Source organism: Rutilus rutilus (assembly GCF_951802725.1).
Source record: "Rutilus rutilus genome assembly, chromosome: 19".
Lineage (NCBI taxonomy): Eukaryota > Metazoa > Chordata > Actinopteri > Cypriniformes > Leuciscidae > Rutilus > Rutilus rutilus.
The window spans coordinates 18,731,837-18,757,020 of NC_140232.1; the positions used below are offsets into that span (position 1 = coordinate 18,731,837).

Here is a 25,184-nt window from a genome sequence, read left to right on the forward strand (position 1 = left end):
TAGATATGGATCTAAAAATAATATGAGCCACTTTTTTTTTTTAAAGCAGAAGCAGCCAACAAATAACAGATGGCAAATATGAAAACTTTATTCATCAGCCTTCAGACAAACAAGTGTTTGTATTTATATTTAGATAAAAGTCTTCTCGCACATATATATCCATGGTTTTTAAGAAGTGTAATTTTTTTTGGAGTACAAACTCTTCCGGACAATTTCCGTTTCACCACACAAAGCCTTTTTGTATTTTGCAATGGTGCTGTGCTAACAAAGACCAAAGGCTTGAAAATGCATAGTCTGCAGTTCAATTTGGCATTTCAAATAGTCGGCACATTTGTGAATGTCCACCTCCATCGCCGCTGACTGTTGTGGGAAAAGAGATATGCCACAGTATTGTATCCAAGAAAATACCCTCTTGTGGCGTCCGCACTCCCTCTAAAATGATGGATTATAGTTCGGGAGATTGAATGGTTTCTCTTTAAACTCCAATGCTGCCAGCCACCACTACTTTGTAATATTCATTAAACAGAAGTTGACGAGAATACGGCAATTGTTTCAAACCATGTGGTGTGAAGTAAAACAGAAAGGCATTGTTCTTCCAGAACAAAATAACAAAGGAAAACTTGTTTTGTGATGTGCATGGCACTGAATGCAAAATTTAACTACGATGGCCATAGTGTCCGTCTTTCCTGGATCCACAGCGGACCGTATGTTAAAGCATTGTCCCGTTCTTCAAAATATTCGGACTTACAGAACTTGACATGCAGACATACACTTTCCCAACTAAAACAAGCAGGACTTGAAAAGCATGACAACGTTTATTGCTGTCTTAGTGGTATTGAATCCTTCAGTTTTCTTCTCATTGTGGATCCTCCTCATTTTGATCTTGGCCAGTATCTTCTACACCTTGTCCATTCCAGGATACCCCATCCTGATCTTCTGGAAGGGGGGCGTAACTCGGATCTTCTTGAGGTGCGTCAAACAAAAATCGACTGCAAAACATGACTGAATAGTTCTGATTTTGTTTGTTTCTTGTGTTAAAGCCAAACAAATGTTAAAAGAAAAAAAACTTCATAGTCATTTATAGTCATACTCACAAAATTCCAGGAGTGGCAAGAAGCTTTCTGCCTCCTGGCTGGTTAGGAAATACATCCTCCAGGAAGTAGTAGATGTGTCCTACACCAATCCCTACATCAATACACAAACACTAAAGTTTACTATCCAAAATTTGAGACCAGTCAGATTTTTTTAATCTTTAAATTAATACTTTAAATTGAATTCAAATTAAATGCTGTTCTTTTGAACTTTCTATTCATCAAAGAATCCTGACAAATGTATCATGCTTTCCAAAAAAATACGAAGCAGCACAACTGTTTTCAACATTGATAATAATAAGAAATGTTTCTTGAGCACCAATGCTGAAAATTCAAAAATCACAGGAAAAAATTACATTTTTAAATATTTTCAAATTGAAAACAGTTCTTTTAAATTGTTAGAAACTTTTTACAATATGTCTTTTTTTTTTGTAATCAATTAAATGCAACTGAGGTGAGCTTTTTTTTTTTTTTGGAAGAGACAAAAATAAATAATAGACCCCAAACTATTGAACAGCAATGTATAGAGTATATAAAAATGTATGACAACTTCTGAAATGTATATACACTTCAACTTCAGCTACAAGTATTTCAAGTGAATTATTTAATCATTTTGTTTATTCAAAATCACATCAAAAGTCATCATGAGTATTTCAGAACAAAAGTTGACATACCCAAAAGATCAATGACAATGGAGTTGCCCAATAACAATGAGAATCCCATGAGCACCCAGGGAAGGAATGGGGCCTGGAAGTTGAGAAGGCCAAAGAAGTTCATGCGGATGTAAGGGTTCCTTCTACTCCAGACATAAACCAGCATGATCGTGAACGCCTGTCCTAAAAAGAACAGGTTGGCAAACAGACCAAAGAGCTATAGATACCGAAGTTAAAGAAATTAGAAGGATGGAAGACTAAACTTCATTCATTACTACAAATAGATAACCTGAAAAGATGAAATGTTCCTTAAGAAAAAAACTTTATATTGACATGTCTTCAGCCTGTGGAAGTCTATTATCTCTAAACAAGAAAATAATTGGTCATATTTATGACATAAAAGTCACAATCATGAGATAAAAAGTTTAAATTCTGAGATAAAAATCCATAGTTTGAAACTAAAGCTTGGAACTCAAGTATTTGTGACAATTATGAATTTAAAATAAAAGCACCATAAAGCATCACAAAAGTTGTCCATACAATTCATCTACTTCGGTGTATCACGGTTTCCACAAAAAATTACTAAGTAGCACAAAAACTTATCACCAACCCCAAACTTTTGAATGGCAGTGCACTAACATATAAGTTTCAATTTATTCAACCAACATGATATATGTTTTGGTGAAGAGATGCATGCTTGACTGTTCTTAATGTGATGAATGTTGAAGGATACGGTCATAAGAACACCACCGAACAGGAACATGTAGACAAAGTCTGCCGTTCGACCACGGAAGGAGCCTTCCTCCAGCATTCGGCAGTACCGATATCTGCTCAGTTAAGGACAGAAACTCACATGACCTACAGCTGCACAGGAGCCAAACGGCTGTTATGCAAAGCAAACACACTTGTGAAACTCTGAATGTGTTTTTGTGTGCACTTCCTGAACATTTCACAGACAACCAACAGAGAGAAATATTCATATTGATCAAAGAGGATACAGAAAAATCATGTTGAACAAGAAACTGAATCCAAGAGGTCCAAAAAATAAGAAGTTTGTGATCAGTCGCCATACCTGCATAAAGCAAGACACATGAATATCAAAAACAAAAGACTACATACTGTTGTTAAAGTTGTTGTCATGAATGCAGCAATGTATCAATGATATTTGGGAACTAACCTGGTATTTCTTTAATATCAGGTCAGGGTTAAAATAGAGTTGAAACGGTGTGATTAACTCCAGTTGCTGTAATACACAAAATAATATCAAGTTATAACCCAGCAAACACAGAACGTTGGCACAACGTTCCATTGGCGGTGACTGTTTTAAATCAAATTTTCAATTGAGGAAGGTGTATGATTATGAACGTGTGTATTATTAAGCAATATTTAAAAGTTTATAATTATCTAACATCTGAGTAATTAAAAATTAACCTCAAAACATAACATGCTAAATGGGGGATATCTATATCTAGCATAATATAACAAATTAATTGTCAGAACGTCGTCTCTCAGTTGCTGAATGTCGCGCAACAACGTTGCTACAGCCCTGTCGCGTCATTCTACAATGTTGCGAGCACGTAGACTGCGACGTTGCCATTGTAGAAATACAACGTGCCACAGACGTTGCCACAACGTAAATGTGTTTGCTGGGAAGAAGGTTTTTTAATGGCCATGAAAAATTAACCTTTGGGTGTGACAAGCAATCCTTCATATAAAAACACTAATTTCTAATTATTGCATATAATACATTAAATTGTATGACCTCATTGTTGAGAGGCTATTTATAATATTAACACATTTAAAATTTGAAAAAGTGAAGTTACAGTTAAAGTTAAATAGGCTATTTTTTCACAAGGATGTTGGTTCTTTAAGCATTTACACTGACATTGAATCTTTATGTTGGGCAAATAACAATTTTGAAGACATATTGACTTCTCATCATCAGCATGTGATACTAGTTGTTCAGAAATGTAACACAATGGTTACTTACCACAGCTGCAGTTGTCAGGACGCATGCAGTGGTATATGCTCGCGTCACGGCAGGGATCTGCATGTACTCTTGAGTAACGCTGTTTGCCATAATGTTTATCCGGCGTATCTAAACTCTTCTGCACACTTTCACTGTGTAGCCTATCCGTATAGTCAGCTATATCTCACATCGCATTTCAATACACTAACAAACAATCGATCAGCTCAGTGTGGATAGGGATCAATAGATGCATGTCCGCGTTTAGTGTTAGCGTCTACTATTTATTCTTAATGGTTCATAATGTTTGTGTTAGTATATGAGGGGCGGAGTGAGACATCCAGGCTTCATCAGTCGCTTCAGCACCTCCACGTGTTTGTAAGCTAAATTCTCTTGTTCTTCCGTGGACCAATGAGATCGCACGGTTTCGCTGACGTGATGTAATGAATATTGGCGTAAATGTAACTGATGAAAATTGTTTTTTATAAATTGTGAATGAATAGATTATACAAATTATGTTTTGAAAAATGTAAAGGCCTATATTTGTTATATTAATAAAACGTAGGCTATTTATATTAATTTTCATGACACTTTGGGCAAAACTTTTTCTGCTTGTAGCTTATTGTTTTCATTTTAAAGGAGTGAATGAATGAATGAACGAACGAATGAATGAATGGATGATAAATTATAAATAAATACATTTGCAAATAAAATGACAAATAAAACTATAAATATAATTATGAATAAAACTACAATTATAAACGAGTGGATCACAGAAAGGTGGTCTGGGAATATTTTAATTGTACCAAAATACAACACACATTTTATATAAAAGTATTTACACAGTAAATATGAAAAGCAGAAGATAATAGTGTAAAAGCTAAAAAACTTGAGAAAATATAGAAGAAGAAAAAATTTACATACAGATGATGTGAAAAAAATTCCAAGCTTGTATATTTAAAAAAAAGGAGATTTAAAACATTGTCAGTGTCCTGCACTGAAGAGTGCCAGCTTGTCTGTCGGTATATTAGTCTAACATACAGTCTCAACATCATAAACAAATGCTTATCTGTCAAGAGTTTGTGTTTTTAAAAATAGTGTGTATGTGTTTGTTTGTGTGTGTGTGTGTGTGTGTGTGTGTGTGTGTGTGTGTGTGTGTGTGTGTGTGTGTGTGTGTGTGTGTGTGTGTGTGTGTGTGTGTGTGTGTGTGTGTGTGTGTGTGTGTGTGTGTGTGTGTGTGTGTGTGTGTGTGTGTGTGTGTGATTAATTAATACAAACTGCACAGTTTAAGATACAGTACAACTTGCAAATAATTGTAAAAACTTCGAGATAAGAGTTACGGACATTGCAACTGGTGCAAAGATCCCTGACACATGTTTAGCACCTTATTTAGCACCTTAACAACAGGGTATTTATGTCCTCTTACACAGTGGTTGTTTGATATACAACAAATACAGATAGCTGCTCATGGTTCACAAAGCTCAGATGTGCAAGATTTCCTGAGAAGAAATTAGATGAATCAGACATTTTTGAGGTGAAGTGCTTGGGGGAACTAGAACTTAGGTTACATAGTACAGTTCGTCATCATGAAAATGTTGGGAAATTTACACTGTATGCTTCAAACCAGAGTGTGAAAACATGGTGAAAGAGACAGAAATGTTTCCTGAGGGTTTATGGCATGTTACATCCAAAGAAGTCAGCACCAATGTAGCGCGGGTAACCTTCCAAAACCTTACGCTGAACTGGGTCAAACTTCCAGTACTGTCGGCGACTGATGAAGATGGCAAAGCCTGTAGAGTATAAAACAGTTTTACACAATCTCATGCAAGAAAAAGCATTAATGGGAAACGGTTTTGCATTTATACACTGCAATTATAAATTGTAAAGTGAGTGTGCACAATTAGTATGTCATGTATCAAAACAATTTGATTCAAAACCACTGTCACCGACTGCTGCTGCTGAAATATCGCCCTCTTCTGTCAGAGGTCTGTCACACTCACCAATTACAATTGACAGAGCAGTGACCAAAATGAGAAAATGACCACAGTAAATCAGTAGTATAGTGATTTAAGACGCTATGAGTGCCTTTATTCTGTGAAACCTGCTGCATCTTTTTGAGTCACTTCGACCCACAAACATATTTTGAGTTTTATCCACTAAAAAAGTCTTAGTATAATGCAGAAAATGTTTTTTTCTGGGTCAAAGTGACTCAAAATCATTGAAGTCATTTCGTTCATACGTCACATCCGTTCATGTGCAGCTTCAGTTACAAATAGATTTACATTCTATATGACTGTTCTGAGATTAGGGATGTCCGATACTGACAAAAATATGGGTATTTTATGCTGTCAAAGCTAGCTTGCTATTGCTTGCCTCTCTGAAATTGACCGTTCGCAAATACCCGCCCCCTTTAGTTACTGTTGCTATGTCCGACAAGCTACGCCACTCTCACGCCACTCCATGTTCTCACGCAATGAAAAATACATCACGCAGCAGAGAGGACGCTGACAACGCGCTGATAGACAGGACAGACCAGGTTACTTTTGATGTGAAACAAACTCTCAACTTTCAAATTTGGTAATTTTTTAAAGAAATTTAAACAATAAATACCGTTTTGTGTCTCTTTAAAGGGTAACTAAACCCTAAACCAACTTTTTTTAGTTAATGATCTGTAAGAATGGGGCTTTATTAGTGCTGTTCATTGATTTGAGTAACTTTTTGACATTTGGGTATAAAGTGTTTTAATTCTACAATATATGGTGTAAAAACGTCTGAGTGCTGCCCTCTTCAGGTTGAACGGTGGCTACTGCAGTTGAATTTTCCTATTGGATGTTGCGGTACTGCGTGACGTAAGCAGGTTCCAGCTCACCACGCCCTTGGTACGAGCTCGCCACGCCCTTGGCAGTATAAAAATCATCTTGTTTCGTTAAAACCACTGTAGCGAGTCAGGAGTTGGAATTGCGAGTATTGAAAATCTGTGTCTGACAGATCGCTGTAGAGTCAATTAAAGCTGCTCGTTAACCAATCATCTCTTCCTTCTAGTTAATTTATAGCATCAAATAAACATGAATGAACATAAGAAGGAATGTTGTTTTAACTGTGGAAAGATGTCAGTACACTCAAGTTTTTCCAAGTTCAAATCCTCCAACGTTAATCTACTAACCCTCCTAACTGCTTTGTCGGACAAAAATGGCAGATTCGGCGGATGGCGGATTATGATTGGTCAGATCGCCTGTCAATCAAACTCCCTGCGTAGGGTCAATTGCCTACCCTACCTTTAAAGCTGCACTGTGTAATTTTTTAAGTTGATTCTTAGCAAAAAACACTTTGTTCTTTCAAAATGATATGTGCTCATTAATGTGTAATTACTTCTACCAACTAATCAAGTATTCTGGTAAACGTAGAATCTGCCATTTAGAATACATACGAGCGAGTCGCTCGAATGGCGGCAGCCATGTTGCGCCTCCATCTTGAAAATACATTAGCCAAAGAGGGACATACCTGGAAATTCAGGCTTCGCCTTTCGCGTTTTTACACTCAGTGGCACCGTGACGAATGCGAGGGGGAGATTACTCGCGACTGCTGGCAGATTTGAAATAATACGGCCACCGTAGGAGTTAAAAACGCCCTCGGAATGGGAGGGGCTAGAAAGTAATTATTCAGTTGGTAGTCATAAACAATTTCACCGCTAGATGGGAGAAAATCCTACACAGTGTAGCTTTAATTGAAAACGATTGGTTCAAAACGGCTGATTCATTCAGAGATGATGCAAGTGATTTATAAATGGGTTATTGAATCAGACACTCAATTAATTTAAAAACGCACAAACTTTCTTAACTTATGAGACCTGATTTCTTTCATGTTAATATTAACATTCACTGATATGTATTAAAAAGGCTGAGCTGGAAGTACCGCGATCATCCTGGAAGGCAGCATCAATCTCATCAGGGACGCCCCGCCAGTCCTGCTGAATGCTGCGTGGGAAGGTTGTGTCCACTCTGTTCTCTTGGGGATCCAAACGCCAGTAGTTTCCTGACTTGAAGAAGTATGTATGGGGGCCGTGGTGCTCCTTTAAGCGCAGTGCAGCCTGAATGTGCGTGACAGGGAGGCCTATAGTCTCCAGAGGGTCTGGTCCAGTTATCTTGTGCTCTGCATCAAACACCCAGTAGTTGGAACCTTACACAGGACACAAGGGAAATAAATATGACTGCATTATTGTATGATTTTCATTCAGTGATTTTAATTCAGTGTAAATATATACATAGGGGCAAACAAGCTTTACAAGACAACAAGTAAACAGACACACCTGGGGAAGATTAATCAACAGGAAAAACTACAAAACTACAAACATGGCCACAGGAACAGTACACAGAAACAAAGACAACTAAGAATACACTTCAACATAAAAGTCCTACAAAACACAAGACAAACAATTGGAATCATTACTATTACATTATGTGAAAAATAGTTATTACATTGGAAAATTGTTAGCACATTATGAGCTCAAGATTGTATTACATTTTGACAAAATTATTACATTATAAAAATTTTTATTACATTAATAATGTAATACCTATTACATTATGCTTTGTTATTACATTATGAGTTGCTACACTGGGTGATAAAAAAATAACAACAAAATCCTGATATATTTAGCCTTTTGAATGATCAATATTCTAAGATGGCTTAAGAAGATATTTTTGCCGCTGGAGTTAGCCTATAAATCAATATAAAAATGTACTATATAGCCCTCTAAAGCTTTAAAAGGACAGAATCTCAATAGAATACATGAAAAAGTATTATGAAAAAGTGAATTTAAGACATTCAAGATAAAATTGTCTTGAGTCAGTTACAGTTGCTCCCTCTAATGGAGAAAAAATGAAGTACATTTACAGCATTATAATGTACCCCATGTTTGACTGACTGAACCTGACTGAACCTATGAACCAGTCTAAATGCACTGAATTTCAACCAAATTCTCAATATTGTAAAGATCAGTGAAATTCAATCAGAGAAAGTACCATCTCAGCAACAGTAACAAACCTACAGCGTACAATTCTGTTTAGATACTGCACTGCACAACACAAGTGTATGTTTCTGTTGTTAGTAGCATTTGTTCTTCATGGTCATGTTTTATCATGCCCTGCATTAGAGGCACAATTCAGGATGCTTCATATATGGGTCAAGGGGAAGTACCGCACCACCAGTCACCATAGATATGTACATAACCAGGCCTGTCTGATCCTGTCCTCCAACCACAAATCACCACAGTCAGCCACCAGTGTTGCACTCACTCACCTTCAAAGAACCAGATATTGCCCTTTTTGTCTTCATAGGCGGCGCCTATTTTCTCTGGAATGCCCCTCCAGTGCCGGGAGGCCAAGGCAGGGTATCCCGCCTGCAGACGGCCCTCCCTGATGCGCCAGGCATAGCTGGCCTTGAAGAAGAACAATTCCCCACGGATTATAGACACAGCATCGAAATCTGTTTGACAAGCGTCAGGCTACAGACAATGACAGCGGGAGAAGAGGAGATGGAATAACGGGAGTGAGAATAAAGGGAGCATATTGATAAACTAATTTACAATACTTCATATTTTAGGAATAATCTTGGTATAATACAATAACACAATTGTAATACAATAATATTAATAACATTTATTACCACAAAAAAATTACAATTATAATCTGTCCCTGGAAAAGGAAATGGAAAAATTGAGGTTAAAGTGAAGCACTTACAATGGAGATTAATTATTAATGACATTAATTCTGTTAAAATTTGTATTATTTGAGCTGTAGAGCTGTAATTTTAGGACTATTAATTTAGAGTTTAAGTTGTAAAATTGGATATAACTTCACACAGAAAAGGTTAGTAAATGTTTTTTCGCATTAAAATGTGATATGTTAACACAAATTGTTTACATCTTATGTCTATACTAATGAAATAATGAGTATTTTAACATTAACGGATTGGCCCCATTCACTTCTATTTTAAATGCCTCACCATAACCTCCAATATTACGGATATAATTGGTATTTACCACCATAAATACCAATATTGTTCATAATAAACATTATGCTGTTGATGTTGCTGCTGACATTCATTTAATTCTTTTCAATGTTAAAAATAATTTCTCAAGTGTAATTGACCGCAGATAAACTGTGAAGTGGGATGATGCGTTCGGCGACTCACTGCACTGGTGATAATCTCATTGGTTTCCATAGGGACTTGGGGCGGGGCTTGCGGTCGGGGGCCGTAGAGGTATTGGATCCCTTTCTTGTCATCCTCACTGAGCTGGAGAGGATAGGAGAAGCTGTAAAATGGGGACATGATGGCCCCAGGCTCCAAAGAATGCTGTAGACCCAGGACATGGCCAAACTCATGTGTTGCCACCTGAAGGAGGTCTGTTCCTGTAGGATGACAAATGAAATTATCCTTTTTTTTTCCACACAAATCTGATTTGGTTTTCAAATGTGATCTTAAGGAATGACTGTCATTTTGTTTTTCTAATCTCTTCTGATCCGTCAGTATCTGGTGCTTCTACATCAGTTTCTGTAGTAATGATGTAAACGTTAGCAGGATGCCGAGAGGCTTTCTTATCCAACAGCTGAGTGTTGCTCTCAGTGTGGAATGAGAGACTTTGCCCCTGCTTATGTCTGTCATGACATCTCACTGAGGTGCTGAACTCAAAAGCTGTGTCCGAAACCGCTCCCTATCCACTATATGGTGCACTATATCGGGTGTCGGCTATTTTGTAGTGGTGTCCGAATTCTGAGTGAACGACATCATTCCCTACATTCGTTCACTACTTTGAATTCGAGTGTACATTCGATGTACACTAGCTGAAGCACTATTTCTCACAATCCAATGCGGAGAGGACTGAGCGCGTTTCGTTCATTTCGTTCACTCCTTGCAGATATAGTGCACTCAAATGCCATACACTATATAGGGATTAGTGAATGAGTGAACGAGTGAGCAGTTTCGGACACAGCTAAAATGTATTTTAAGCAACATTACACATTAAAACAAACTTTTATGGTCACACACGTCACATCTCGAATGATTAAAAGAAATCAGTCTGATTGGTTTAATCAGTGAAATGTGGATCGTGTTTGAGATTTGTGTGCATGCAAAAAATAATAATAATAATAATTTCTGCTTGTCTGCACAAAGTCTTAAAAAAAGTCTTTCTGCTTGTCTGCACAAAGCGATTCAGAGATGAATCAGAACTTTACAGGTAATTTTTATAGGCGTGTTGAAAGCATAATCTATGATACATTCACTGATTTACTGATCCCAAGAATGTGTTATCTGTATCAGGGATTTACAGTTTTCCAAGAAAGTGGCAGGCAGTGAAGCAGTAAGATGAGGATTTTATCTTTACCACTTACCAAGTTCATTGCCCACCGTCCAGGACTCATCATAGTCAAAATGAATGTCTCCCTCCCGGTGCGTCCTTGGGAAAAAAGCATGAGCCAGGATCCCACCAGGGCCATCAAATGGCAAATTATCACCATGCCAGTACCTAATATAGGATATATAGTAATAATGTAACGTTTTTCCATATATTAATTTCTTTAGTTTTATACCTAAACACATGCATATGAAAACATGAAATTAAAATGAATATCAGGGGTCAAGAAAAAGCTATTTTATTCTGCTATCTTGAGATTGCATGTCCAGCAGAATGGACACCACTCTACCAGTTGGGTCAGTTTTTTTAACCAATGCTTTTATTCAGCAAGGATGCATTGATCAGAAGTGACAGTAGAGACATTTATAAGTTTAGCAAAGTTTTATATTTCGAATATATGCTGTTCTTTTAAACTTTATATTCCTAATAGAATTCTGAATTATTTTTATCAAGGTTTCCACAAAAATATTACGCAACTGTCAGCAAAATTCATAATAATAAGAAATGTTTCTTGAGCAGCAAATCAGCATAATAGAATGATTTCTGATCATGTGACACTGAAGACTGGAGTAATGATGCAGAAAATGCAGCTTTGCCGTCACAGGAATAAATTACATTTTAACATATATTCAAACAGAAAACAGATAAAGAATAGAAAACATTTTTCAAAATAATACAATTTTTACTGTATTTTTGATCAAATAAATGCAGCCTTGTTGAGCATAATAGACTTATTTAAAAAATATAAAAAATTCTTACAGATCCCAAACTTTTGAACGGTAGTGTATGTTATACTGTACTGTATATACCATATTTATACTGCACTGTACTATAATGTATCATCTGTACTTTACTTGTTTTGTACTTTATTATAATGTGCTGGTCTATACTATCATTCTATATTATAGTTATACTGAATACTATACTAATACTCACTTTATCTTGTAATGCTTGTATTATTGGACACTTTGTTTGCAGGATAAAGTAATCAAAGATGACAAATACATCTATGAAGAGGGTATTTCAGAAATAACTGTAACAGAGAACATGATTTTGCATGGTACTGCATTTATGCCAACTGATGTCACTATGAAGTCTTATTAGTGGTTTAGGAAGATAAAGATGAGCTGGGAGACCTAAAGCAAAAATTACAAATCCCAATCCTTCACTTTGTATTTTTGTTGCATAGTGAAAGGTGTTTTTTTTTTTTTTACCTTGTGAAGTCAATGACTATGTCGGCCTCTTGGTTGCTAACCTCAGTAAAGGTGAGAGGCGTGACATCACTCCAGACCTTGAGAGCTTCCTGTAAAACCCGCCTCACTTTATCCTCGCTCATCTGCCACGGGAAGCGCTGGATCCTGAACACAGAATTTAAGAAATGCTCAAAGTTTATCAACAAAAAACATGTGATCACTTTTGCTCCTGCATAAACACATTGTGTTTCAGACCACCGGTCTTTCACTGCTGGACCACCAACCGACACAAACCCACATCAGAGACCACCAGTGATTCATCTTTATTATTCACCACCATAGGCATCTGTCTGGTGAGCATGTCACATGACCTCATAATGTGCTCTGATTGGTTATTTTATGAGCATAATGAAACTGCGGTTGTAGTGGTATTATGTGTGCAGCTTTATGACCCAGTTCTCTGACAGGAGCAGAACTCACCAGGAATCATGTAACTTCAGACACTGTATCACATAAGACTGTTCTCGATCTTCACTTACTTTGGGCATGATTAACTTTTTATTATAGTCCTGCACACAAATGTGAGCACTTAATTGAGCATTCTTCAAATGTTTGTGTTGAACAGCAGTAATAATTTGTGTAGTTCAAGTTAACAGGAACTTAGAACGCTGTTTCTACTTGTATCGGAGATTATTTAGAAATGCGCATTTTAATAAAGGAAGCCAAGCTTTATCAGAGGGCCCACACACCTGTCTGTGGCATGGAATGTGTCTCGATTCATTCAGCCCCTCCGGCTTAGAATTTCTGATAGCATTTTTTTATGCTTGTGTTCTTGTGTTTATGCTTTTCCCATTTCTGGGGTTCTCAGAAGCGCAAGTCTTCATAGTTGGGTAAACTTTTATAGCAGAGAATGGAAACTACAACAAATATATTTTTGTGTTCTTATATGCTCCAATATAGCAAAAGAAAAAATTCACAATAGCATTACTATGACTATATTGTAACACATATATTCTGTTATGTTTCCTGCCTGCCTGAGTTCTTGTTAGTCTCCTTGATTAGTCATTCTTTTCAGCTGTTTCCTAATTAGATCCCTTTGTTCCATGTATTTAAGTTCCATGAGTGTTTGTGATTAAAGTTTATTTTGATTCTCCTTCGTTGTGTGAATTATATTCAAAATCACAACCATTATGTATATATATATATATATATATATATATATATATATATATATATATATATACTATATTTCAATGTAAACATCTAGTTTATCTTATACTATCCCATTCTAATCCACATTGTACACACCCTTGTACTATTCAGCCATAAAACTGTTACACAAAGAACAATCCAGAGCGACACGACCATAGAAAGAAAACAGTGTATACATCTTCCGCCGGATACATCCACACTGTGCTGCCTGTGAATAGATTTTTGTACAAATGTGGCTGATTACTTTCTTTTTCAAAGACGGGCCTTTTCTCTCTCACAGGTCTGACTATAATGCCCCTGCATTCCTCCACATAAACTGTCTGCTTAGGTATGATCAGAACAGAGATAGAATGTGCTATCAGTGCATAAACATTACTATTAATTCTGATATTGAAAAAATTGGGGAAATTACTCTTTTGTTGAAAACAAAAAGGCTCTGAAACACTCCCTGCATCCCAATGTCCATATCCATCCTAAATAGTATGTGAGATTAGAATAAGAGTGTCCCAAAGCATTGTATGTTGAAAAGAGTATGTCAAAAGTCCTCGGATGGTCTACTATTTCCGGTAGATTTTCGAAGTGTGGATCCGTGCTCACTCTAAAGGCTAATATTGCCCACAACCCATTGCGCTTTGGAGGAGGAACTACAAACACAAGCAAAAAGTGTTAAAAAAACTACAAAGAATGGTGGATATGCACGGCCTACGGTGAGAGGTTTGAGTTTAACCTGATAAAAAAAGAAAAATGTTATCCATGTTATATTTGATCTGCAATAACAATGTGGACTTTTATCAAGATCCGTTTTGCCATTAACTTTTAAATGCATCATTATGCATTAATATGAGAAGAGTTCTCTGCATGGAAGACCCGTGACTGCAGATCAACGTGCAACTGCATTTCTCTCCGATACGGTAGGAAATAATAATGAAAGGATTTTAATTGTGACAAGATGATTGACAGGCCAGTTTACTGTGACAGGATGCGACAGAGAGCAACTGTTAAAGACGTAAATGTATGATGTGATGGTATGTCCCAAAGCTTGTGCACTTTTTTGCTACACACTCAAAAGTATCTACTTTTTCTTCACAAGGTTTAAACAAGGTCCAGATCTTTTCAGTTGCTGCGTCTCAATTCGCCTACTTATACTACGCCCTAAAAGTATGTAGTATAAGTATGTGAATTGAGATGCAGCAACTGAAAAGATCTGGACCTTATTATTCTTCACAAAGAAAAGTAAAAAAAAGAAGAAAAAAAAGAAGCTAAGTGTTTTGTTAAAGAACGTAAATGTGTTGGACAACAATCATCAAAACAATAAAAAAGACCCTTTTCTAAAATGTGTGTGATTATAATAATAATAATGATGAAATTTTTTAATATTACAATAATAATATAACAATAATAATTGTGCGTTTTAAATAATAATAGGTATTATTATTATTATTTTATATTTGGCAAATGCTTTTATCCAAAGCGACAGGAACAAAAGCAATTTCTCACATAACAATATTCATTGTATACAATTCTAGAAAGCTATCAGGATTATTATTATTATGATGATTATTGTTGTTGTTAAATAATAAATTATAAAACATAAAAAAATTTTTTTAAGGGATCTTAACCAATATGGGATCACTGTTATTTTAGTATCCCTGACTGAGATACTTTTATATTTTTTATTTCATTTTGGTTAAAGTTTTAGTAATTTTGTTGTCATTGTCATTGTCATTTTTTTTTTTTTATATGTATAGTTTGATTTCAGTAAAACTTTTATTTCAGTTTAAGTTTGAGTTATTTTTTGTATCAAGTTGAACTAAATTAAAGGAAGAAATGTTGCCATTAAAGTTTTAGATATTTTATTTCCGTTAATATATAATAAACCTATACTAATGCAACATGCCCCCACAAACTTTTAATCACTTGTTTTTATTTATCTATTATTGATATTATTATGGAGTGAATGGAATAACAGGTAGATCTAAAGCACCTACTGAATATTAATGAAATCATACAATTAATATCCATGATGTTAATAATTATCTCCCCCCCCCCCCCCCCCCCCCCATACATATATATATATATATTTTAAACATTTTTAGTTTTCTTGTACACCTTACTTGTAAGTGAGGCCAGTTTTTGGCCAGCGTCCTCCAAAAATCACAAAGCGTTTCTGTCGGGGGTGTCTGCTGAGATGCACCTCTCTCTGGTCGGGGTAGTCTGGGACGCCACAGCGCAGTGGACCTACACCCCCAGAGCTGTTCCTGAGCGGCTCACCCTTTGCTTGAGGTTTAAAGGTGTCCTGAGGGTGGTGGAGGTGGACCCTGTCTCTCCTCTTCTCAGAGAGCGAATGAGGAATCTGTGGCAAACTCTGTTATGGAAAGATGGAAGACCTGAACTTATTGGTAATGGACAACAATGGACAGTGTGTTGTAATGCTCTTGTGAGAGTAAGTGAAGTTTAACGCAAGCTCAATGAATTGAATAAAGTTGACACTACTGATAAAAAAATTGGGGTTAGTAAGATTTTTTTTTTTTTAAGAATAAAAGGATGCATTAAATCGATCAAAAGTGACAGTAAAAAAATGTATAATGTTACAAAAGATTTCTAAATAAATAATCTAGATCTTTAATCTAAATAAATGCAAAGAATCCTTTTGTTTCCACAAAAGCAGCACATCTTTTTTCAACATTGATAATAATAATAAATGTTTCTTGAGCACCAAATCAGCATATTAGAATGATTTCTGAAGGATCATGTGACAAAAATTCACAGGAATAAATTACAAAAAAGTTATTTTAAATTTGTCATAACATGAGTATTACTGTTTTTATTGTATTTGTGATCAAATAAATGCAGCATTGGTGAGCATAAGAGACTTTTTTCAAAAACATTTAAAAAGGTACTATACGGTTATCCGGACCACATGTGATGACCTACCCCAACCCCGCCCCTAAACCTACCCTTCACAGGGGTTACGACCAACCAAGAGAGGTTGTGGTCACGTGTGGTCCAGATAACTGTATAGAACCTTTAAAAATATTACCGACCCCAAACTATTGAACGGTAGTGTACTACCTGCATATATACACTCACCTAAAGGATTATTAGGAACACCATACTAATACTGTGTTTGACCCCCTTTCGCCTTCAGAACTGCCTTAATTCTACGTGGCATTGATTCAACAAGGTACTGAAAGCATTCTTTAGAAATGTTGGCCCATACTGATAGGATAGCATCTTGCAGTTGATGGAGATTTGTGGGATGCACATCCAGGTCACGAAGCTCCCGTTCCACCACATCCCAAAGATGCTCTATTGGGTTGAGATCTGGTGACTGTGGGGGCCATTTTGGTACAGTGGACTCATTGTCATGTTCAAGAAACCAATTTGAAATGATTCGAGCTTTGTGACATGGTGCATTATCCTGCTGGAAGTAGCCATCAGAGGATGGGTACATGGTGGTCATAAAGGGATGGACATGGTCAGAAACAATGCTCAGGTAGGCCGTGGCATTTAAACGATGCCCAATTGGCACTATGGGGCCTAAAGTGTGCCAAGAAAACATCCCCCACACCATTACACCACCACCACCAGCCTGCACAGTGGTAACAAGGCATGATGGATCCATGTTCTCATTCTGTTTACGCCAAATTCTGACTCTACCATCTGAATGTCTCAACAGAAATCGAGACTCATCAGACCAGGCAACATTTTTCCAGTCTTCAACTGTCCAATTTTGGTGAGCTCGTGCAAATTGTAGCCTCTTTTTCCTATTTGTAGTGGAGATGAGTGGTACCCGGTGGGGTCTTCTGCTGTTGTAGCCCATCCGCCTCAAGGTTGTGCGTGTTGTGGCTTCACAAATGCTTTGCTGCATACCTCGGTTGTAACGAGTGGTTATTTCAGTCAAAGTTGCTCTTCTATCAGCTTGAATCAGTCGGCCCATTCTCCTCTGACCTCTAGCATCAACAAGGCATTTTCGCCCACAGGACTGCCGCATACTGGATGTTTTTCCCTTTTCACACCATTCTTTGTAAACCCTAGAAATGGTTGTGCGTGAAAATCCCAGTAACTGAGCAGATTGTGAAATACTCAGACCGGCCCGTCTGGCACCAACAACCATGCCACGCTCAAAATTGCTTAAATCACCTTTCTTTCCCATTCTGACATTCAGTTTGGAGTTCAGGAGATTGTCTTGACCAGGATCACACCCCTAAATGCATTGAAGCAACTGCCATGTGATTGGTTGATTAGATAATTGCATTAATGAGAAATTGAACAGGTGTTCTTAATAATCCTTTAGGTGAGTGTATATATATATATATTTTTTTTTTACATACTGACCCTTTGGCAAGGAAGCAGTTCATGATAATGAACATAAATTATGTTAAGGAACATTAAATAAAAACAAACAAGCCAAGCCGACCTAATCTGATACAAAAGATCAGATTAGGATCTTTACTTTATACACATAGGACACTTTATACTTTATACACTTTATAACTTTATTTTTCTATGTACATTTCTGAAATGCACTTTCTGTAAAGCTGCTTTGAAACAATGTGTATTGTGAAAAGCGCTATACAAATAAATTTGAATTGAATTGAATTGAAAAAGAAAAATCATGTTTTTCCCATGGTTGATGCTGTTTACTAACTGTGAGATATGATTGCGGATGGACTGCTTAGTGTCCCTAAACATACTTTGGAGGAAATGGCTGTTCATTAACATGGGCGTTAAAGACAGAGAAGAATGCCTTGGGCAGCACGGTGGTGCTTTTAGCCAGAATTTTTTAGGCATTTACAGAGGTTTTAAACTTCAGGATGTTTCAGCTTTCATTTACAGTCTAGACTTTTAGCCACTTTTACCAACCCCAGATGTCTAAATACTTACATAAAATCATAAGAACCAAAATGTATTTCAAAAAGTGAAAAATGTTACAATTTGAAGATTTTAAGTTTTTACAATGTGACTTTTATGTTATCGTTATGTCTTCCTTTGGACTAGAAAAAAAAAGCACAGTCCTGACAAGATTGTTGGCGCCCTTGTTTTTTTCCCCCGACTGGTTTACAACATATTATTAAATGTTTAGGACGTTTGCAAAAAAACGGCAAACAGGCTAAACGTTTTCCCCTCTGTGACCCTGTGTCTCTCTCCCAGGGACGGAGGCTCATCGGTGACTCCTCATGCGTGAGCAAGAGCTGCTATATTGGAGACAATGCCCAGCAGGAACTATGGAATGTGCCCTGGTCTCTGAGCGAGACTTTCTACCAGCACACTGATTTCAAACATGTGCACAGACAGTTCAGGTTCATTACGCTCTTTGTTTTTTGGATTAAGTTGCAGGTATTGCTTACTGTATACAGGGTGTCCACAATAAAGAAAAGAAACATTCTAGTTTAAAATGCATATGTCAAGTTCTTAGAAATGTATGTATGTTGCCTTCACAAAATACACCTACAGCTCATGAAACGTCTATAATCACAGACATATATTTCATCTAAATATTCTTCTTCTAATAATATTCTAAAAGTGTATGGCATTATCTTTTTTCATTTAAAATATTTACGCTAAGCACTTACCCTCAATCAAATGTCACGGACCAAACTGGCTACAAAGTCAAATTCAAAGCAGATGCTTGATTAAATTTATTATTTTCTCAGTTGTTTATCTCATCATAACATCTGACAGCATCATGACTCCTGACCTATCAGTGGGAGAGATCGGACATTATGCTGGAATAACACACACATTCCACATCTGGCGCACACAAAGATGAGGTGCTTTCTGCATTGTTCATTTACAATGCATGTTTTTAGAACTCCAGTTCAAAGTTTATGTGTATGATCCACTTCTCAAAAATGGAGGGCAAGTTGGGACACATTTGACTATACTATGCAGGGGGGAATGAAGTCAACACAATAGGTTGTTTTTTTGTGTGTGTAATCTAAAGAGAAAGCATTGCCCAAGGTGCCTTGATGTTCTGCCAAAACACAATCCCCAATGTTTAAGCAGTTTATTTCATTAAATGTCCGAAGAGATTAAAGCAACAAAATTGCACTTTATATACACAAAATGGAAACCAAGCGGGCCATAGAAAGGAATGCTATGGGTTTACTGTAAGATCAGAGTGAATTTTGAAATATGTGTGAGAATGTGGCTGTCCACTTTTATCAACTCTGTTTAAATGAACCGTCTGACCCTAGAGCTACTGAAAATACCTTTTAGAGTGGGATCAAAATTCTGGGTCAGTGGTTAATGGGTTCACAGACATCAGACAGGGAGAAAAAAACTTGTCTCAGAAAGTTTGAAAGCTAGCCAACAATGCTTTCTGATTCATTTTTTAATGCTGGAAATATTTAGAGTCAGCGTTTTGCCTGTATAGTTCGACTTAATTCATGTTTCAGATACGCCCCCCGGACAAAGCCAAGTTATAAATGCTCCTGTCTCCTTTCATGTGTGGTTAGATTTGCCAGTGGAGGTCTGTGCTTGAGCCTCACTCCCATAGAACACAGCCTAGAGCTCCCACGTCCCCCCGCCTCTCTCCTGTGTTCACACGTGCTTCCAGCACAGGGGAAATCCTGATAAGAGGACCTGACATGGTGCATCTGAGTGCATCTTGTTTGCCCCTATGTGCTGTTTCCCAGAACTATGCCCTAGATTACTGCAAAACAACAACAGAGATCCAGAATCACCAAATTAAGGGTTAATGATATCTGAACTCAGAAACCTTTGTTGAGGAAGATTGATAAGAAAGAGTGATATTGTGTGAATATGGGACAATTATGTTGCAAAAAAATATCAAGTTCTGTTGCATAATGGATTCATTGTTAGGATTTTTCTCATTGCTTTCAACTAACTGAAAGTACAAGCCACTTTCAGTATAAAACAGGGATTCTAAGCTAATACTTTAAAGTGATTCAAGCCCTAAGTTTAAACCCAAAATGATCAAAAAATGTATTTTTTTCCCCATTCTATTTATGCAACCACTGGAAGACGTAGGACTGTTTGGGAAAAATGTTTGGAAACAATTATTATTTTTATCAGTTTAATGACTAGTCATGCAAAAATCACATTTAACTCATAAAGCAAGATTATTTCACGAACAACTGAGTTGGTCTCCTTAAAAGATAACTACTTTAAGTAAAAATTAAGGTAAAAGGATCATGGTGTATGTTGGAATATGTATGATTCAGTATATTTGCACATTTATCAAAAGTACTTAAATGAGCCTTTTGACCCAATAAATACTTTTTGGATGGTTAGAGTGCAGGATCAAAGATATGAGTCACTGTCCAATTTGGTTTACAGACATCAGACAGGGTGAGTAGAAGAAAAGCTAATCCTCACACCAACATATCACAACTCTTCATGGCAAGATAAATGAAGCTTTAAAGGATTACCATTTGAACAAATATTCACAGGTAAATCCCCTAGAAGCTGCAGCTGACTTTGGGAGTGATGAGCGGTCCAGTGCAGGACTAAAGGAGACTTTCAAGTAGCTTTCAGTGATAAGCTCCCAGATACTGTTTATGCACCAGTGCTCATGTTAAACTTTATCCCCAGCAGCTCAGTCCTCTATATCTACCAGCTGTAGTAAATGTTTCAAAGTTTGGGCCAATGCTTGAAGGATTTTGGCACCTGGTTTATTCACATAAACCTATTTTCGCCCTCTCCCACACACACATATTCCTGGTCTGGCACATTCAGGAAGTCATGAAACTGATATCATGCTTTCCTTGAATGACCCTGCCAAAATCACAGCAGGGGCATTTACCCAATAAGTTAAGGTGAGTGAGCCTTATAATCTTGACTAATATACGTAAACCACAATGTTCCTTGTGTTGTGATGGAAATGCTGTTTGGTTTGCAGGTGATTTCACTTACACTTCAGAGGCTGTGTTGCAGAAACTTTTAATTTTACAATATGTAACTTTTGGCCCTCCAGTGGTTTGTTTTTGAAATTTTGTGAGTTTGGCTTCATCTCTGCTATTCTAAGCGGATACTTTGCAGTGTACCCTTGGTTGCAGGTGATTTTATGAGAGTGAAAGTCATTACATTACATTACACTGTGACATCAAAACTCCCCGGCTTTCTTCACAAAAAAATTAATCTTTAAGCCACTACCACAAGTCTACTGCACAATACACGCACTATAGGAGCCGGACCGGACAAATCTTTTCTTAATTTACAGACATGACGTAAACACTCACTGACAAATTGCATAAGTATACAATTTCCCATGCAGTCTTAAGTTAAGATGGAGATCATTTCAAGATGACCAAACACATAAGGCTCTGATTTACATTTCTGTTGTACACAGTATCTAATTTGATCATACATAAAACTTTATTAAAATTTAATCATATAAACATTGCACCAAATTGAGGCTTAATTTTTCCAAAAAAATTAAATTAACCCAATATATTACATAAGCACCAACAGACCCAATAAAACTGCTCTTAAATAGCACAGTTCCAGTACAAAATGATCGTAACAGGAACAAGGACAGTGCGGTTTCTCTGAGCAGGCTATCACATTCCCTAAATTCTCTCTACAGTAGGCTATGCATCCGTGTGTGAGAGAGAGGGAGTGTGTGACCCTCCAGATGGCACAGAAACACAAACTTGCCCATGCCTGCACAATCCCTCGCTCTTTTGTCATCGCCGAGGGAACAAACTGACAGCATTATATATAAATTTTACACCTGAGTCATCATAAATACAACAAGCAATTGCCTTCAGTAGGCTACTTAGATTATGATTACAGGTTGATTAGGTCATTGTAATAAGCAAACAAACACTTCGGGGCATAAATAGAAATTAGGTCATTTTTGTTGATTATGTAATTTTATTAAGCAAGCAAACACTTCAAATGTGTGGCACAGTAAGGTTGTTAGTATATTTTAAATTGATGGAAAATACAGCATTTAATGGCAGTTAAACAGTTAAATGAGACAAACTTGCTCTCATAAGCATTCTTTACTAATCCTGAATCATAAAACGTTAACAATCCCAGATGAAAATAACAGGTTCTGGCTCGTAACTGTATGGCTTCAGACGACGTTTTACAATTTATGATTATGATGATTATGTATAAAGTCTGGTAACAAGCCAAATCTCAACAAACTTAGCTTTGTTAATGTTGCCCTATTTGTCATATTACATGAAAGTAAAATAAAAAGCATATTATTAGACTTTTTCAAGTAAAACTCAAACTTTAAAACTTTGTGGCAAGTTACAACGGTAAAACGTAAAATAACTTAACAGCAGCATACCGGTTTTCAAGAGCTGGAACGAAACAATACATCGAATGTATGAAATAAGAGTACTGGCATTAATAAACTCACCGGGGGCTCTTTGTGCTTCATCAGTCCTCGCCCCCCATGCAAAGGCATGCATCTCACGGTCAGGAGCACATGCAGAGCGAAAGCGCCTGACAGAAGCCCGGAGACCCGCATCCTCCTCCTGTATCCTCGAGCTCCACTGCTGGAAGTGGAAATGCGATGGGAGGTAGCGGTGCAAACAACTCGCGCAATGCCTGTGCGACTGCTGCTGCTGCGGAGACTGCAGTAATTTATATGCAACGATTTCTTTGTTCTCTTTCCTCAAATACACCGGCTTTTTTTCTTATGGGCCGGAGTGACAATATTGCCCTGTCTCACCACGTGACTTTTAACTCTTGCCTCTGAAGAGAGCTGATCAATAGCCTGCAGCCTAATCTAGTGCATACGAAAACTCCCTAATTCGGTCAGATTTGGATAACTTCCAAATGTAATTTCCACTAGACCTGCGTGTTCTCTAAATGTGTAACATTTTAGGGAAAGACTAATATTTTTGATGTAGATATTTACAGGGGAAGAAACTGTAGAATAATCTATTTGGTTAGCGCTATATTGTACATTTGTACAATACATACAAAGGCGCATTTGATTTGATTCTCCTCTTAACCACTAGATGGCACAAAAAATTGCCGCAGCACTTTCCTAAACATCCGCGTTTTTACGATGCACATGGAAATATGATGCACATCATTATTTCATAATTGCAAGCAGTTATGCAGAATAAATGCAGAATAAAATGATGACAAGGGAATTAAACTGTGGAAGGGCGATTCAGCATGTGGCATCCTTTACATCAACACACAAACCCATGATGGTCACACACACACACTCCAATCACATGGCTTAACGAATGACACACCACCAGCCTATAACAGGGCGAGGGGCTGACCCAACGGTAACACTCTTGTAAAGAGAAAACACAAATGAACTAGTAAAGCATATTGTGCAGGATATGTAAGCTGATCATTTTATGGCTGAACAGTATACACACACACTTGCAAGCGTTTAACGCATGCAAGCACCAAACTGATGAATAAACAAGTGACATCTGTCACTAATGTAAAGCGACAAAACAAGCACACAAACAGCTCATGCGTTTTTGCTAAGGCTGGGAATAAATGCTAAATGCTCCAATCAAAGCAGCCGAGCCAGTGCATTAGAACAGAGTACCCGACCTATTCTAGGTTTAGAGTAGGTCGGGTCTACTCTAGGTAGGCCTACCTAGTCTGTACCAGACAGAGGTGAAACCACACAGCTCACAGAGAAGGGTGTGGCCAGTCGTTGCAAACAGCCATAAAATGATCAGCTTACATATCCTGCACAAACAAAACATGTGGTGTGAAAGAGATAATCTCAAAGTTGTAAAATCTAGCAAAGTTGTTCTAAGACCAACCTGCCACCGAACAAATGTCCTGATTCGACATCACTTTATTCCAAGCCCATGAAGAGGCAAGTCTCATTTTAGAAGCATATGCCAACGCTATAGCTTCCACAATCCAATGAGACAAGCGCTCTTTCGAAAGTGGCAGACCTTTACAGCAACCTCTGAAACAGACAAACAGCTGCTTTGACTGTCTAAAATGACTAGACCTGTCCACATATGCATGCAAAGCACAAACAGGGCATAAAGGATGTGGGACAGGCATGGTCTCCTGAGGAGCAAACGGTTGAGCTTTATAACCTGTGCTCTAAACGGCGTAGACAACACTTTGGGCACATATCCACGTCTGGGTGTAAGTCCATACAAGCCGTGTCAGTAGACAGAGCATGTCTTGAATGAGAGCACTTTCAGCTCCATAGCATGCAGCGGTTCAAAAGGTGGCTCGGAAAGTGCGCTAGCACCAAAGACAAATTCAGGCAGGTACCAGGTTAGGTAACAGCCATCTCGCTCCTCTCAGAAACCCTGCCACCAAACTGTGACAGTTGGGTGACAATCAATGAAATGGCTGCCACATACACCCTTTAGAGTGGATGGTGTGCCCCCGTTATCCAAACAGTCCTGTAGAAACAACATAATAACAGACATAGCTGGTCGATGGGTCCTCATTTTTCGCCTTACACCAGGATACGAAGACTTTCCATTTTAAAGCATAAAGGCGTCTGGTCGACGGGGCTCTCGACCCTTTGTGGCACATTCAATGCCTACTCCTTGAACTGACCTGCCAGACATGCAGGTCCTATAGCTCTGGTCTGGGGTGCTATAGTGCCCATCGCTTGAGACAGCAGGTGCCTCCATAACAGTATCAGCCCTGGGGGAGCCATTAGGCCAGTTCGGCGCAACCAGCAGCACGAGGTTGATCTTTTGTAGCACCAGTGGC

General features: G+C 37.6%; 2 protein-coding genes across 2 annotated transcripts; both read right to left on the reverse strand.

The window, feature by feature from the left end:
* Positions 1-68: 68 nt before the first annotated feature.
* On the reverse strand, positions 69-4,080 carry derl3 (derlin 3). The gene is made up of 7 exons (XM_084389882.1): positions 3,735-4,080; positions 2,922-2,987; positions 2,743-2,816; positions 2,478-2,571; positions 1,766-1,961; positions 1,095-1,185; positions 69-989 (listed from the first exon to the last, which is right to left on the reverse strand). Exons 1-7 carry the CDS (start codon positions 3,822-3,824, stop codon positions 857-859), a joined length of 744 nt encoding a protein of 247 aa, XP_084246008.1. The 5' UTR covers positions 3,825-4,080; the 3' UTR covers positions 69-856.
* Positions 4,081-4,489: 409 nt separating this feature from the next.
* On the reverse strand, positions 4,490-23,101 carry mmp11a (matrix metallopeptidase 11a). Its single transcript, XM_084389956.1, has 8 exons — positions 22,873-23,101; positions 15,644-15,894; positions 12,339-12,482; positions 11,102-11,235; positions 9,903-10,120; positions 9,009-9,213; positions 7,623-7,886; positions 4,490-5,500 (listed from the first exon to the last, which is right to left on the reverse strand). The coding sequence occupies exons 1-8, from the start codon at positions 22,981-22,983 to the stop codon at positions 5,382-5,384; spliced, it is 1,446 nt and encodes a 481-aa protein (XP_084246082.1). The 5' UTR covers positions 22,984-23,101; the 3' UTR covers positions 4,490-5,381.
* Positions 23,102-25,184: the final 2,083 nt, after the last annotated feature.